The 14,902-nt window shown below is 38.7% G+C and overlaps 1 protein-coding gene across 10 annotated transcripts in view; it reads right to left on the reverse strand.

Annotated features, from left to right (window-relative positions):
* The window catches only part of PLCL1 (phospholipase C like 1 (inactive)), a 347,335-nt gene that overhangs the window by 67,251 nt on the left and 265,182 nt on the right, over window positions 1–14,902 (reverse strand). For all 10 annotated transcript variants that reach the window (XM_082689000.1, XM_082689007.1, XM_082688999.1 and 7 more), the window contains 2 exons: window positions 4,551–4,626; window positions 2,318–2,427 (listed from right to left, as the gene is read on the reverse strand). In XM_082689000.1, coding sequence (XP_082545126.1) covers window positions 2,318–2,427; window positions 4,551–4,626 — 186 coding nt within the window. The remainder of the gene's footprint in view (window positions 1–2,317; window positions 2,428–4,550; window positions 4,627–14,902) is intronic.

Here is a 14,902-nt window from a genome sequence, read left to right on the forward strand (position 1 = left end):
AAATACCAGCAGTTAGTTCATAAACTATAACAGTAGAATATTGGTCATGTTTCAAAAGGTCTGTCTTAGCATGACATGTACAGCATTTGCTCATCCCTATCTAGCAATCCTTCTCTGCTGCTAAACCAAACCAATACAGAAACCAACCTCAGAAAAGAGTGAATGACCTTAAGTCATAGGTTAATAAAGAAATGAGAAATTATATCTCAATTTAAAAATTAGTTGACTTAAAAATTTATTAAAGAAGATAAGAAAAACAACAAACTTGTTCCTCTAATGGTCATCATCACCTGCCAAAAGTAAGAGTATATGTGGGTGTGTAAAGAGAGTGCCTAGTTTTAAGCACGGTGACTCAGACTTGTATGTACTACCTCATTTTACTGTCACCAAACCCTGAGTGTTAATATTATTGTCACCCTATATTATTGTCAACTGTCAGAGGGATCCCATAACTTGGCTAAATCTTCACAGCTGTAAGGCAATCTGAACGTGGAGTTGGCCGCACCTCTGGACTAGGCTGACTATACTCAATCACATGGGCTGAGTTTTATAGGAGGCAGGAGAATCGTGTAGTGTAGAACCACGGGCATGAGTTGAAATCTCAGCTTTGCCACTTACTGGCTGAAGGCAAGAAATTTAAACCACACTTAGCCTCAGTTTCCTCATCTGTGAGATGGGGAGAGTCACACCAGGGTCAGTGTGAGTCGCTGCAAGGTCAGCCCATCCTTGCAAAGAGAAAAGGGGAAATGTCTATAAACTGCTTAGTCATGAGTGCTTGTCACATAACTTACTGAGTATCTGAAGGCCATTTTTAGCTATACGTCTGTGTCCCTTGGTAGACTAGTCCTCGAGGTTCCATTGTTACTCTGGATATTTCTATCCATAGCACCTTTCTCAGTGACCAGCACATTAACAAGCCCGCATAAATATTTGCTGACCAGAAAGTGTTTGTATCAGCATGCACGCTGCCAAGTTGTACTCTAATATTAGAAAATAAGCTCTTCCTTATATTAACGCTCCTCTCTAGTCATTAAAAGAAATAATGCCTATTTTCTACCACCCCACTCCCTGGCCTCAGGCTTCAACTCATGAGGTCAGGGATGGTACCTCTTCTGTTCTCTGTGGATCCTCAATGCTGAGCACAGAGCCCAGTACATAGTGGGAGGTTAACAAATACTTGTGAACTGAATTTTTAATAAACATTGGTGATCTATCTTTCAGTTTATCTAGCACTTTCATTTAAACAGATTTCTCAGCAGAGCAAGTTCAGCATATCTCCTTGGCACCAGACTGCCTGGGTTCAAACTCCACCACCATCATTCACTAGCACCATGGTCTTGGGTAATACACCTAAGTTTTTAATGTCTCTGTTTTCTCACCTGTAAAATGAGACTAATAATAGTATTGGGGGGCACCTGGGTGGCTCAGTTGTTTAAGCACCTGCCTTCCACTCAGGTGATGATCCCAGGGTCCTGGGATTGAGCTGGCATTGGCAGGGGGTGGGGGAATCTCTAAGAGGGAGACTGCTTCTCCCTCTCCCTTTGCCCCTCCCTCCCAACTCATGTGTGTAGGCTCTCTCTCTCCCTCTCAAACGAATAAAATCTTAAAAAAATAATAATAGTATTGGGTTGTGTGTATTAAAATTATAATTTATATAAAGCCTGTAAAACAGTATGTGAGACATAGTAGGTCTTTAAACTTCAGCAATGAGTAATTTTGTTCGTGGCTGTTTTTTTCCCTTCGCACCGTAAGGAATAAATTATTCCAACTGCCTAAATCATCTCTCTTTTCACAGAAGAAAATATGAAAAGTGGCATCTTTATTTCAAAATCCTAAAATCAATTTTCAGAAGAGCAAATCATAATCTCCAGAAACTGACTTCAAAAGCTATTTGTAAAAATAAATGTATTTATAGAGACTCTTCTTAAAATAAAATAATCCTAAATGACTCCAGATATTCTGTAATTTAAAGCTCTTCCAAATCACTCGTGCTGGATCCTTGTCCCACAACATTTGGCGTTATTCTTTCCACAAACAAGAACAGCTATATTGACTTGAGGAGAAGCGTTCATTTGAGTAAAAACACAGGCTGGTGGAATTGGGTCACGCTGTCCTCTGTTTCCACCACAACCGTCATCTGCTCTATTACGGCAGAGAGTATGTCAATCTCACATCCCTTAGAGCATGAACCTGGTGATTAGGCCACACAATACTTGAAAAGTCCAATCACTGTATTTAACCACTGATGCTTTACTACACATTCGAGAGATGAGCAGGAAAACATAAAGGCAATGATGCACCTGAGAATTTCATTTACCTTCAATACTGTAATGTTCCAAGCAAAGCTCTCAGTTGCCTTGTTGAGTTTTCTTCCTTTCAAGCCTTCTTTCGCCCCGAGATGATGAAGTTCCTCACGGAATTCCATCCCTTTGAAAAAAAGAACATATAAGAATTCTTACTATAAGTTTCAGAAAAACGGGCCTCTTATAATGAAAAATTTCCCATTCTTTTCCTCTCATAGTTTTGAAAACCCTGAATGAAATGTTCCTTCCCATTCTGTTTGTCCCCACCAGTGGCTATCCTTAGGGGCAAACGAACAATAACCAATGCATTAGACCAAATTACATTTTAAACAGCCAGGAACCACCAGATAAAGACATCAGAAGGAGGTGAAGAACCAAATTCTTCTAGTAGATTACATGTGTCTTGTTTGTCTTCTACCTGGATTTTATGTGAAATGGTATACTGTATGACAATGTGTGATGGCTAACCATATGTGATAGATGCACTTATTTTACTTTTCTTTATAAGCCACCCATATGGTTTGACAGTAGATCCTGGGATCCATATGGATACTGATGTTAATCAATAAATGTTGAGTAAAAATAAAAAGATGTTTTATAAATAGCGTTTCTGGAAACAACTAAATACTGCAGATTTGGGAATGGCCTTAAGGTTATTTTTAGCTCAACCATTTCTCAAGCTTGACTACTATAAAAAATATCACCATCCTCAGAGCTGAGAATCACACTTTCTTCCGGACAGCTTACGCCATCTTTGGAAGGCTATAACTGATAGCAAGCCAAAGTCTCTCTCCCTGAAATCTTTACTCCTTGGTGCTAGCTAGACCCAGACCAGCTAAGTCTAACCTCTTTTCCACTGTGCAACCCTTTAAATCTTTGAAGAAAGATACTCGATAAAATCCACTAGAGTTTTTTCTCCTCCAGATTAAACATTTTAGCCTGTTTCAGCTTTACTAACAATGTCTCTTCTTTAAAGATGACATCCGGGCAGAGCCTCCACATTGCACAGCTTCCTGGATTTGAGCTTGTAGGGACCTGCATCCAGGAATATCATACTCAAAGTGGGCTTGAAGCAGCCCACCACCCTCCTTGTTCTAGTTACTCTACTTTTCTAATGCAGCTTAAAACCACATTAACCTTTCTGGCGTTAACACCACAAATATAGCGTATAGTAAGAGCATGATTGTGGGGTTGGACCTACACTCTGGTTCTACTACTTACTAGTCACATAAGTGTGAGTAAGGCCTTGAAATGCTCTATCATCCAGTTTCCTCACTAGTGAAATGGTGATAACAAGAGAGCTTACCTCAAGGGATTGTGGCTGAAGATTAAATGAGTCAATACATACAAAGCTCTCAAAGTAGTATCTGGCATATAAAAGCATCCTATAGGTACTGTTATTATTTTTGTGCTTTCTGTCAACAGAAATATTTAAGCCTGTGGACCAGTCGGGAAAAAGCACCATTTTTTAAAGTCTAGTCTGGGTTCAGAGGTCAGCTCTACCCTGTGCTAATATGGAATCTTAGTGATTCACTCAATGTCTCAGAATCTCAGATGCCTATTCTATAAGCTGGATACAATGGTGATTACCTTGCAGAATTGTTAAAAGGACGAAGTAACAGTGTGTGTGTGCACAGTATCTCATATGCAAATATACCAAGCAATTATCATTATTGTCATCTTCCTCATCATAATCATTCTGCGTGGGCATCAAGGAAAACAGAAATCTAAGAAAGATAAGAGTACAGTGTGTGGATGAAAGTGAATATAGATAAAAGGAGGGATCTCTCAGAGATCTGAGGTACCCTCAGATCTGTGTACCTCAGATCTGTGAGTTACCCTCACAGATATGTGACCCGTCCCATCCTTAAAGAAAGAACAAATCTAAAATAATGACTAATAAGTGAGGCAAAAGCCTAGGAGATTAATAGGAATAGGGCTCAAATTATAAAAATGAGGTGGTTCTTAAGGGGCAACATGTAGTAAAGGGTTTTGGCAGACTTCCAAGTAGATTCAGAACAGATCACCTTTCTAGATATCTTTAGACACTCCCCTCTGTGTACATACACCAACCTACTGTCACCTCAATTTCTTCTGTACTAAACAAAGACTTCAGTTTAACTCAAAAGAATAGTTAAACTATGGCACAAAATATTTCAATTTTAAGGGTAGAAATAGAAACTTTAAAAACTACTACAAATTATCATTAAGTTTCTAAACAAAATGGGGCAGAAGTAGGGGGATTACCTGCTTTCTGACACTGCACAATCTTTTCCTGGACTGTATCTGCCATTTCTATGAGAAACCGGCTCTCTTGAATCATCTGTCACAAAATAAACATAAAAAAGTGGTAGTTAGAAGTCCTTAAACCAGCCCATTGGAAGGACAACATACAGAGAGATACTGGCAATAGTGAGGGACCATGGCCTTGACCACAAGAGACAGAATATGGAAAGATAATGTCTGCTACAACCCCCATCCACTCTAGCAAGACTACTGCTAGAGTCACCTACTTCATAATTATTTCAGTCATGTAACATGCTTGGCACCCCATGGGTGACAAATAAATAATTGTTAAATAAATGTATACACATTCTTTAAGTCCCAGATCACATTCATGAACACCTCTTTCCCACCAAGTGACTGCAGCTTCAAGGCAAGTGGTACCAGAACAACAGCAACAAGAATCAGAATGGAGAATCACCTAGTAGTGAGCTAAAGGACAACTGAACACATCGATGAAGTTAGCAGCTTGGATTTGGGTGGCCCCAAGAGAGTAGAGGTCTGGTCCTCCCTCTAAAGGGTTCCAGCTCCACTGGCAAGAATGAGAAATGGGTCAGGCTTCAGAGCCACCAATTCAACAGAGGTTGTAGGCAATAACCCTGAAATGGTGGCTCCTGCCCTTGATCTTTGGGTAGGAAACAAAAAAGTCCAAGAAATACTTAACATATTCAATGAAGTAGGGGAAACAAGAAACTGTTGGAGAGATGGAAAAAAGAAAAACCTGTACCTGAAGAGGGAAGAAAATTGGTAAAGAAGTTGTGATCAGGATAACAGGGGATTGGGGCCCTTCTGCAGAAGGAACTGAAGAAAGGTATCCATCAGACAAACCAACACTTCGTGACATCCAGCAGCTCTTCTCCGCTAGGTGAGCGTTTTCCCATTTCACCTGCTACTCTGCATTTTGTCCATCAGAATATTCTGAAGGGAATTCAGGGCAGAAGCCAAAGTGGACATAAAGGTTTTGGGTAAGACTTTTTTCACAATTAAATGCTGTTGAACAGATTGTAGTCTTCTACAATCACTGACAATCTAAAGTGGTTTATGATTACATATTTTCAAATAGAAAAGAATATTGAATCACGTGTTTTTAATGCCTAACAACTCTATAGGAGTAAAATCATGCAATTCATTCATTTAATAATTATCTACTGAGCAGACACTATGTGTAAGCACTGTGGCAAGTATAAAGGGTATGAGCCATTAAGGAGCAAAACCAGACATATTTCTATCTCCATGGAACTCAGAGTCCAGCAGGGATGTCTGCCCAAATGGATGAATGAAATATGATAATTAATTCAACCAAACAAAATTGAGTTAGTCATATTTTCTGCCTAAAGTGGCAGTTCAAAGTAAGTGATTCGGAGGGTTAAATTGACCATCAAAACTATAAAAGTAGATACCCATGAAGGTCTAGACTGACTCACACATTTTAACTGCATTAATGCTTTCAACTCCCAAGAGGAAGTGGAAGGTTAGTGAGTAACAATTTACTAAATCCCTAACAGTAGCCTGACTTACTGCAGCTTCCAAGTGAATAAAATTTACAAGCAGAGAAAGATTTAATATGAGGGCCATCTGATTTAGTCTTTTCTAAGCTTAGAATCCATGCATGTAACATCAACTGAGTTTTATTATACTTTCAAAAGTTATCATATGTTGCCATAGCTAAGTAGTAGACAAAATGTTTTTACAAAACTCAAGCAAGGGAGACATTCATCAATAATGGACACATTTTGTGACTTTACCATAAGCAAAATAGGTAATATAATATACATTTTTATAATCATTTAATTTTAAGACCAAAAGAATCTTAGGTATCATGACCACCCCCTTAATTTTGGAAGGAAGGAGGGAAGGAAGGGAGGGAGGGAAACGTGAAGTGAAGTGAAGTGAAGTGAAGTGAAGTGAAGTGAAGTGAAGTGAAGTGAAGTGAAGTGAAGTGAAGTGAAATCTTACAGGAATTAAGATTCTTGTCTAAAAAATAGAGCTAATTAATGATGGTGCTGGAATTAACCCCCCAGTTACCTTGTATCCACTTACTTTCATGAAAAAATAGCACCCCTCTGATTTTGTCTGGCCTGGCCATATTCCTTGAGAGAATGCATGCCTTCACATACATGCTATCTTTTGAGCCTGAAATACGGCATTTTCAAAGTCACCTGGCCCAGCCTGTCAGGAAAAACACGAGGGCATGCCCATAATCAATTCATTTCAACAAGATTCAAATTTATCCTTTTTAAGAAAAACCCCAAAATAATAGGATTGATAATTTCCTTTGATGATATCTTGCCTGACATCTTAACTCTCATTTCTCTTGGTTTTGCTTTCAGTAGAGAATATATTCTTTGACTTAAAGAAAAAAAAAAAAAAACCCTCTTTATTGATTTGTGGCCAGTTTTCTTTGCAGTATATTACTAAATATCTCCTCAGTGTTGACCATAAAGGAATATACTTCCTTCATCCAAAACACCATACCCTATTTCTAATAACCTTGAAAGGAAGTGTCATCTTTGCTATGGCTACCTCTTCTGCCTAGAGGTAGCCTAGAGGTTCAATCCCACCTCCACTACTTCCCTCAGGAATCCATTCCTAATGACCCCTTCTTTTTTCATCCGAAATCTCTACCTCTCTCCTAACTTTTTCCCTTCTCCCTGCACTTCTTATTTTAAAGTAAGCAAACAGAAACAATAACAAAATATTCTGCTGGCCACTAATCCTCCTTTAAAAAATTAGCCCACACTCATTGCTTTGACTCAAGCAAGACTCAATCAAGAACTTCAAGTTTAACCTTGGCCTCATCAACTACATCCTGGCCCATCCTCTGTCTTCATTCACTCCCAACTCAGTAGCTGACATCTCTGATCATTACTCCTTCTTGATTTCTTGGGCGCATTTCTTTTTCAGCTTCACTCTTTCTCTGACTCCTGTACTACCTCTTTCTCCTTTTTTATATCTATAATTCCTACATATATCTATACATGTAGGAATCTTTTGAGCTGCCTGGCCTCAGCTCTCCATTCTTTCCTTTCACTCTTCTCTCCTCATAGTAATTTCATCCATTCCTAGAGCTATGAAATATTATTCTCATGCAGATCATTTCAAAGCTGGTGTTCCCAACACTGCCCCCTCTTCTAAATTCCAGATCCATACTTTCAATGGACTACCACAGCAGTTTCTGAAGTAGGGACGTACGTGCACTCTGGGGCAGGGAGCCCAAGATAATACTTCGAGGTATGAGAAGAAATGATAAGGACTTTTGTTCCGGTTTATTTTATCTGTAAAACTAGAACAGAAATTAAGCTTTTACAGATCGACCCTGCCCCCCCTTGCCAAGTCAAGATCAGGTGTCTCCACTGTGGTAAGTGAAAAAAGACAAGGAAGAAGGGAGTTGCACACGGAAGAAGGGCTCACCGCAGCCTCATTTATTGGTTTCTTCCAGAATATTACAACTTACATATGCCTGTAAAGTAGTAGAGCAATACTATTTATAGTGTCTTGTCCTAAATAAACTAAACTTTCCCAGTATGGATTCCTGAGAAGATGAAGATCACCCAAGCACAAGCACAAACATGAAGATGGCAGAGCCTCTCCTCATTCCACTCACAGCATAATTTCTTCCTCAGCAACACACACACGTGAAAACGGTGACAGTGGGATCAGATCAACATATCCAATTACATTAGAAGAGCAAAAAGATTTATTTCTATTATTTTTAAGTAAAACTTTTAAAATCCAATGCTAATTTCTATTCCTGATTTGGTTTTTACTGTATACGTTGTTATGTTATTAAGTTTATATCATTTACAAATGAACACATTCTCAAATTTTTACTGAGGAGTTGCCTATGCTGGGTCCTCTCTATTCACCCCTCCAGATCCACTCTCTGTCATGCTCCGTGCTGGGGAGGTTGGTCTCTGCAGGTAGCATCAAGCAGGCTCCCTTGCCTGTGACTTCTGTTGGGATGGCCAAGGGAACCCATCAGCAAGGGATCACGGCAGGAGGCAGGAAGAGAGAAGGCTTAGGATGGTTACTCCCTTGACCATTCCCTCCCTGTTGGACTGTGGCTCCATAGCTTCCTCTCTACAAGACCACAGCTCCTGTCGAGTGGCCCCTCTCTGCCGGGTGCAGATATGACTGTGTGCCTGAATGGCTCCCTCCCCTTCTCCTTTAGGCCTGGGAGTAATGACAGCTTTGTGCTGTTGCTATTGTTGGGGTGCTCACCATCCACTGTTGCTTCTCTACTGCTTACCCTTACTTTTATAACCAAACCCCTCATTTACTCCCTTAATCATCCCTTTGCTATCTGCAGAGAACAAATGAGGTAGAGATGCTTAGACTACCAGATACCTGTGCCTGTAATTTCGAGCATTCTCTGTCTCATCCAGACATCCAGGTTCAGATCTCCAACATTCTCTTTGCCTCACTGCATCCAGAAGATAAGCTCCTACATTTTGTCAGTCACCAAGATTTGCCTAACCTGCCACTTTTATCCCTTTGTTTCCTTTTTTAATCATAACACTCCTGGTTTAGTCTACTCTCTGGACCATCTTTCAAATTCTAATTGCATCTCAAATGTCATCATTAAAAATATGCTCTTCTCCATCTCATTCACCGATTCCCACCCCAACTCTTTATGCTCACAAAGCTCTCTTGAAGGCACTCAGAGGTGGCTTTGAATCCCTGCTCAGCTACTGGCAGGTTCTGGTTCTTCCCACATTACTCCTTCTCAATACTACCTTCAGAATCATCTTCCAAAAACATAGCACTGGTTACTTCCTGGCTTTATCATTTTCTCCTTTGCCTATTGAAGGAAGTAAAAAAAAATTTAAACCAGAATTCAAGTCTTCCCATTTGCCTCAGCAGCCTTTCCCCCCGTGGCTTCCTAATCCTCCTAGAACCCTATATGAATCGCGCTTCTCCAAATACAGACCCTACTTGTTCCTCCTTCTACACATTTCTTACTACTAGATAAGTCTTCTTAAGTCAAAATCTTACCAGCTTTCAAGCCCATTTCAGTGCCCCCCTTCCACTGCTGCCCTGATTTCCCTATCCCTCTCCCTCTCGCCTCCATATTCCAACATTCTATTTTTTAGTTTGTTTATAAAATTTCTTATTTTCTACTTCAAACTGCAATTATTTACTTACATTATCTCCCACCCTTCATTTCCCCCAGGAAATTGTGATCCCATAATCCCAGTATATCCGGGACTTATTCACCCTTACAGCCACATTGTCATCAATTCATTTATATCATCACTTTTCCCCTTTTCACTGTGGGATATTTATTTCTTCTACGTATCAATTACCCACAATATAGTATTTTATTTACTGTTATTCATTTCTCAAACCTATACTTGTCTTTTGGAACTCTTTTTTTTTTTTTTTTTTAAGATTTCTTTCTTTGAGAGAGAGTTGGAGGGAATAGGCAGAGGGAGAGGGACAGAGTCTTTGAGCAGACCTCATGCTAAGCCTGGAGCCAGAGTCGGACACTTAACTGACTATGCCACCCAGGCATCCCTGTCTTTTGGAACTCTTATTTCTCTTTTTATCTCTAGTCTTTCTTCTAGACTTCTCCATTTTTCTATAATCTTGCATGAGTTGACTTTCAAATAAATACAAAGCTTTTAAGAGGATTATACCTATAGTCAATGTATTACTCAAGTATTAGAAAATACAATGCATTTTTAAACTTTATTACGAGGGCACCTGGTTGCCTCAGTCAGCTGAGCATCTGACTCTTGGTTTTGGTTCAAGTCATGATCTCAGAGTAACGGGATGGAGCCCAAGCTGAGCTCTGTGCTCAACAAGGAGTCTGCTCGAGTTTCTCTCCTTCCTCTCCTCACTGCTTGCTGTCTCTGACTCTGTCTCTCTTTCAAATAAATCTTTAAAACAAATAAATAAACTTTATTACTTATTTAAGGTAAATTAAATCGAGAACCAAAACATTCAACAAATCCCATGATTCAAGTTCTCTTCAAAATCCCCCAAGTAAATATTTGTTAACCTTATAGTAAGAAGCTTGTTTTTTCCCTTGTCTAAGAGATCACTTTGTAAAGAGCTAGTCAAGTATGATTTAATTTTCAACATAGAAGAGCATCCCTATGAGATTACTTAGAAGATAACCTGAAATCCTTTAGTAATAAGATTCATAAGTATTACTCTAAAATACTCATCATTAACTTAAAGTCACTACTCAAATGGACTTCTCTCATGAGAGCTTTTGGTAACAGCTTTCATTGCACTTAGAAAAAAACAATTTTATTCTATTTCTGCAACTTTCAAGTATTAGTAGTTGTAGAGAAGACAAGATGGATGGCCAATTACACCAAGATGGATGGTGTAATTTTTTTACACCAAAAATTCCTAACCACATTTTTTTAAATTTATTTTCAGCATAACAGTATTCATTATTTTTTCTCCTAACCACATTTAAATCAACAATTTCAACCTCTCCCACTGGCTTATCTAAGTTGTAAAGAAGGAAAAACAATCCATTTGAATTTAATCTTCTTCCTAGGTCTCTACAGATCCTGCCATAAATGAAATATAAAGTGCTAAAGCCAAGGAGAGAAGGTGAGAAGCAGGTCCTCCTATAATCCCGCAGCTGGGTAATTAGTGTATTTAGCAAGTGAAGGCTGGGTTGACTCCATTGAATCTGGGAGTGTCCTGGATTTACATATCTGACGTCTCCGCCTTAGCTCCCAGTTGCCTTTGCAACTTGTGGTAATACAAAGAGCTTTTGTTTGGTTCTGTCACATGAATATCTCCTAATGGATCTTACTTACTTACTAAGGTTTTGAGTCTAAAAGAATTAGTGGACTAGGGCACCTGGTGGTTCAGTGGGTTAAGCCTCTGCCTTTGGCTCCAGGTCACCATCTCAGGGTCCTGGGATCAAGCCCCACATCCAGCTCTCTGCTCAGCAGAGTGCCTGCTTTCCCCTCTCCCTGCCCACTTGTGAACTCTCTCTCTCTCTCCATCTCTCTGTCAAACAAATAAAAAATAAAAGATTAGAGGTCTTACCTGGAAAAAGATTAGCATTACTTTAAGCATTAGACCTGTCCTGAACAAGGTTGTGTAAAGTTGTCAGTTAAGATCAAAATCACTTATTTAAAACAAAAGTTTTACTGAAGGGGAAGTAATGCTTTTACTCAGAAGTGGATGAAAGTGAATAAACTGTCCTTTCAGCTCTTCTCAATAAGGAATTGCCTAGGGTCATTGCAGAGTCAATGAACTATTGAATGGTACTGAAAAGATGAACTCTCGTCACACCAAGACTCATAAATCTTCCACAGATTCCAAATTTCTCCTGATTATATCCAAATTCCTAGAATCACAGAACCTTATATTTAGAAACACCATAAGGACCACCTATCAGAAAAAAAATGAGCCCCAGATGGACTTTCCTGAAAGTTTTAACTTATGTGTTATAACTATTTCACTCACCAGTGAAATAGTTTAGACTAGAACTCGGGCTCTTGAAGAAAAGATCTAAGCTTTATGAATTGTGATACTGAAATCATTTTTAAAATATAGAATTTCTATTGCAAGTAAATGTCAGTGACAAACATTAATAATGTAAAATTTGCCGAGTAAAGTATCATAAAATTATATTTTGCCCTGACTCCTTCACCTTCTAAGTCTAATTTGCAAAAGGCACCAACCACATAGTCTTCCCACCAAGCCTAGAAAGAAATGTACTCAGAGGCATCCACTGCTCTTTCAGGAAGGAATTATCTAATTTGGAAAGTTAATTACTTAAGAATATGCCCATCTGCTCTAGACCTATTTTGTTCTCTCCTCTTAAGAAGACTGAAATAATTAAACTATCCCTTACCTTCCTTCTAAGCAAAACACTGGGTTTTAGTTTTAATTCTGTAGATAATTTAAAATAAGACCTAAATTTGATCAAACTCAATACCTTTTAAAATCCGATTGCTGTTACATATATATTTGCCAACTAGAATGAAGATAATTTCCTTTAATTTTTAATGTCCTTAAAATTTTTAAATCAGATGAACTATTAATAAATTGGCATCTTTTGCTTTTAAACAAAGTCAATCCTATGGAGACTGTTACTTTATGGTGAAACAGGTATACACACAAGGCCAGAACATTTGCAAGCTCACTGGAAGTTCACTGCATTTGATGTATACAACAAAGTATTCTCTATCCTGGGACTAGCTCTGAGTCACATTTCCAAGCCTGAATTAAGATGGCATAGGACAAGAGAGCTCACACAGAGCAGGTCAAAGGATATTTGTCTCCACATCCATGATATTGACAGGATTTACTTCAGGGAGCTGCTTTCTGGATAAAGGGATTATCTCACCTTTTCTTCAGTTGTTCTACTTCCAAGATATAGTGTTCGGCTATATCTTGAATAATCATTAAAAATGATTACTTTTACCCCACTATGATTAACATTAAGTTCATTCATAAAATTATCAGGTTACTAACCATCATGAACCATCTCTAGAATTTTCACTTGAGCATTCAGAAATGCAAAGCAAAATCTGAAGACACATGAAATGTGAATACAGCCTATAATGTAGCCAGTTTGTTGTCCAGGGTTCTTAGGACCCTGGTACCAAGCGGAAATCCTAACAACCTTTGAGATGCTGACAATTTCCCCAATACACAAAAAATGTACCAGAAGACATTGCCACAGCCACAATTAGAGGGAGTTTCGGTGCACTAAGTATATGATATCTTATTTATCAATAACCAGCTCTATTTTGGCACCTGCCAGCAGGCTGTTCTTTTTCTGCATTCCATTACTACACAAGCCTACATACTTTCTGAGATGCGGACTGATATAAAGTTCCACACAAACTTCACAATAAGAGAGTGATGGAAGAAGAGTGTCTATGACTTACTAATTTCAATTTAAATTGATTTCAATAAGCAAAACTGCATGGGGAAACTGGAGATATACCACATCTTTTCCATATCCCGAGCTTCAATATATCTTTGTAATAACACTGACAGAAGAGAATGTATTTAGTCCAACCCATTATGGATGGATGAACTGATACCTACCAATGTACTGATTCCACTGCAAGACTAATTAAAGATAGCAATTAGCTATTTTCACTAGAATCCTGGTCATGCTAACATAATCAACTACTCTCCAAATCATACCCCAACTGACTTAGTAAAAAAATTAAATAACCCTTGACCCATGTTCTCTACATTGCTTTGATTTCTCTTTAATCTCCAGAAAATCTGTTGCTCTTACCATAGTAAAGTTTTAACTTTTATGTTAATGTTAAATAATTCAGCACAGAAGTCACCCTCAGAGAACACTTTGTGTTTATTTTTACACTTATGATCTCCTGTAACTATTTCACTTCTGAATGTTGTATTCAAAATACTAATTACCCAAAAGTTTTCACATTAATTTAAAACACTGAAAAAGCCCAAATACGTAAAGCAATTACTTCTTGATGATGCATGAAAAAGTAGACAGGTAGGAACATTAGAAAAGTAAAATTCAGCTATCTAAAGAAAAAAGTTATATAAAGGTTAGACAGTATTTTTCTTTTAAAAATTAGTTGTAAATCAGGGTGCCTGAGTGGCTCAGTGGGTTAAGCCTCTGCCTTTGGCTCAGGTCATGATCTCAGGGTCCTGGGATCGAGCCCCGCATCGGGCTCTCTGCTCAGCAGGGAGCCTGCTTCCTCCTCTCTCTCTGCCAGCCTCTCTGCCTACTTGTGATTTCTGTCAAATAAATAAATAAATAAAATCTTAAAAAAATAATAAAATAAAATAAAATTAGTTGTAAATAGGGACTTCTCACTTGCATCTGCTACTCCCTATGAAGGATCTATCAGAACCTGAGAATGTGCTGCCCAAGAGTAATGAGGACCATAGGTCCTTGAATCACCCGCTTAGTGCACTGGAGTAGACATTGGACAAAAATGCCAGAAGGTCCTGAACAACCTTTGTGGGTCCTCTTTACAGAACGGGGAGGTGAGTGACAATAAGAACATTCAAGAGAGAATTTTAAAAAAAGTTCTTTGTAAATCAACTCCGCTGAGCATGGCGTGGAATTTGGGGAGTGGCCTATTACAAGTCACTGTGAAAAGTGCATCATAGTACTCAAAGTCCTCAGACTCCATCCTGCTCTGGACATAAAATATCATCTGCTCCACTATCTGGACCTTGTATGTCTCCGTTCCTGCCCTTTTTAAATTTTTTTTTTAAGATTTTATTTATTCATTTGCAAGAGAAAGAAAGAGAAACAGAGAGAGCACAATCAGGGGGAGAAGCAGAGGGAGAGGGAGAAGCAGACTCCCCACTGAGTTGGGAGCCCAACA

This window comes from Mustela nivalis, assembly GCF_964662115.1.
Source record: "Mustela nivalis genome assembly, chromosome: 11".
In the NCBI taxonomy this organism is placed as follows: domain Eukaryota; kingdom Metazoa; phylum Chordata; class Mammalia; order Carnivora; family Mustelidae; genus Mustela; species Mustela nivalis.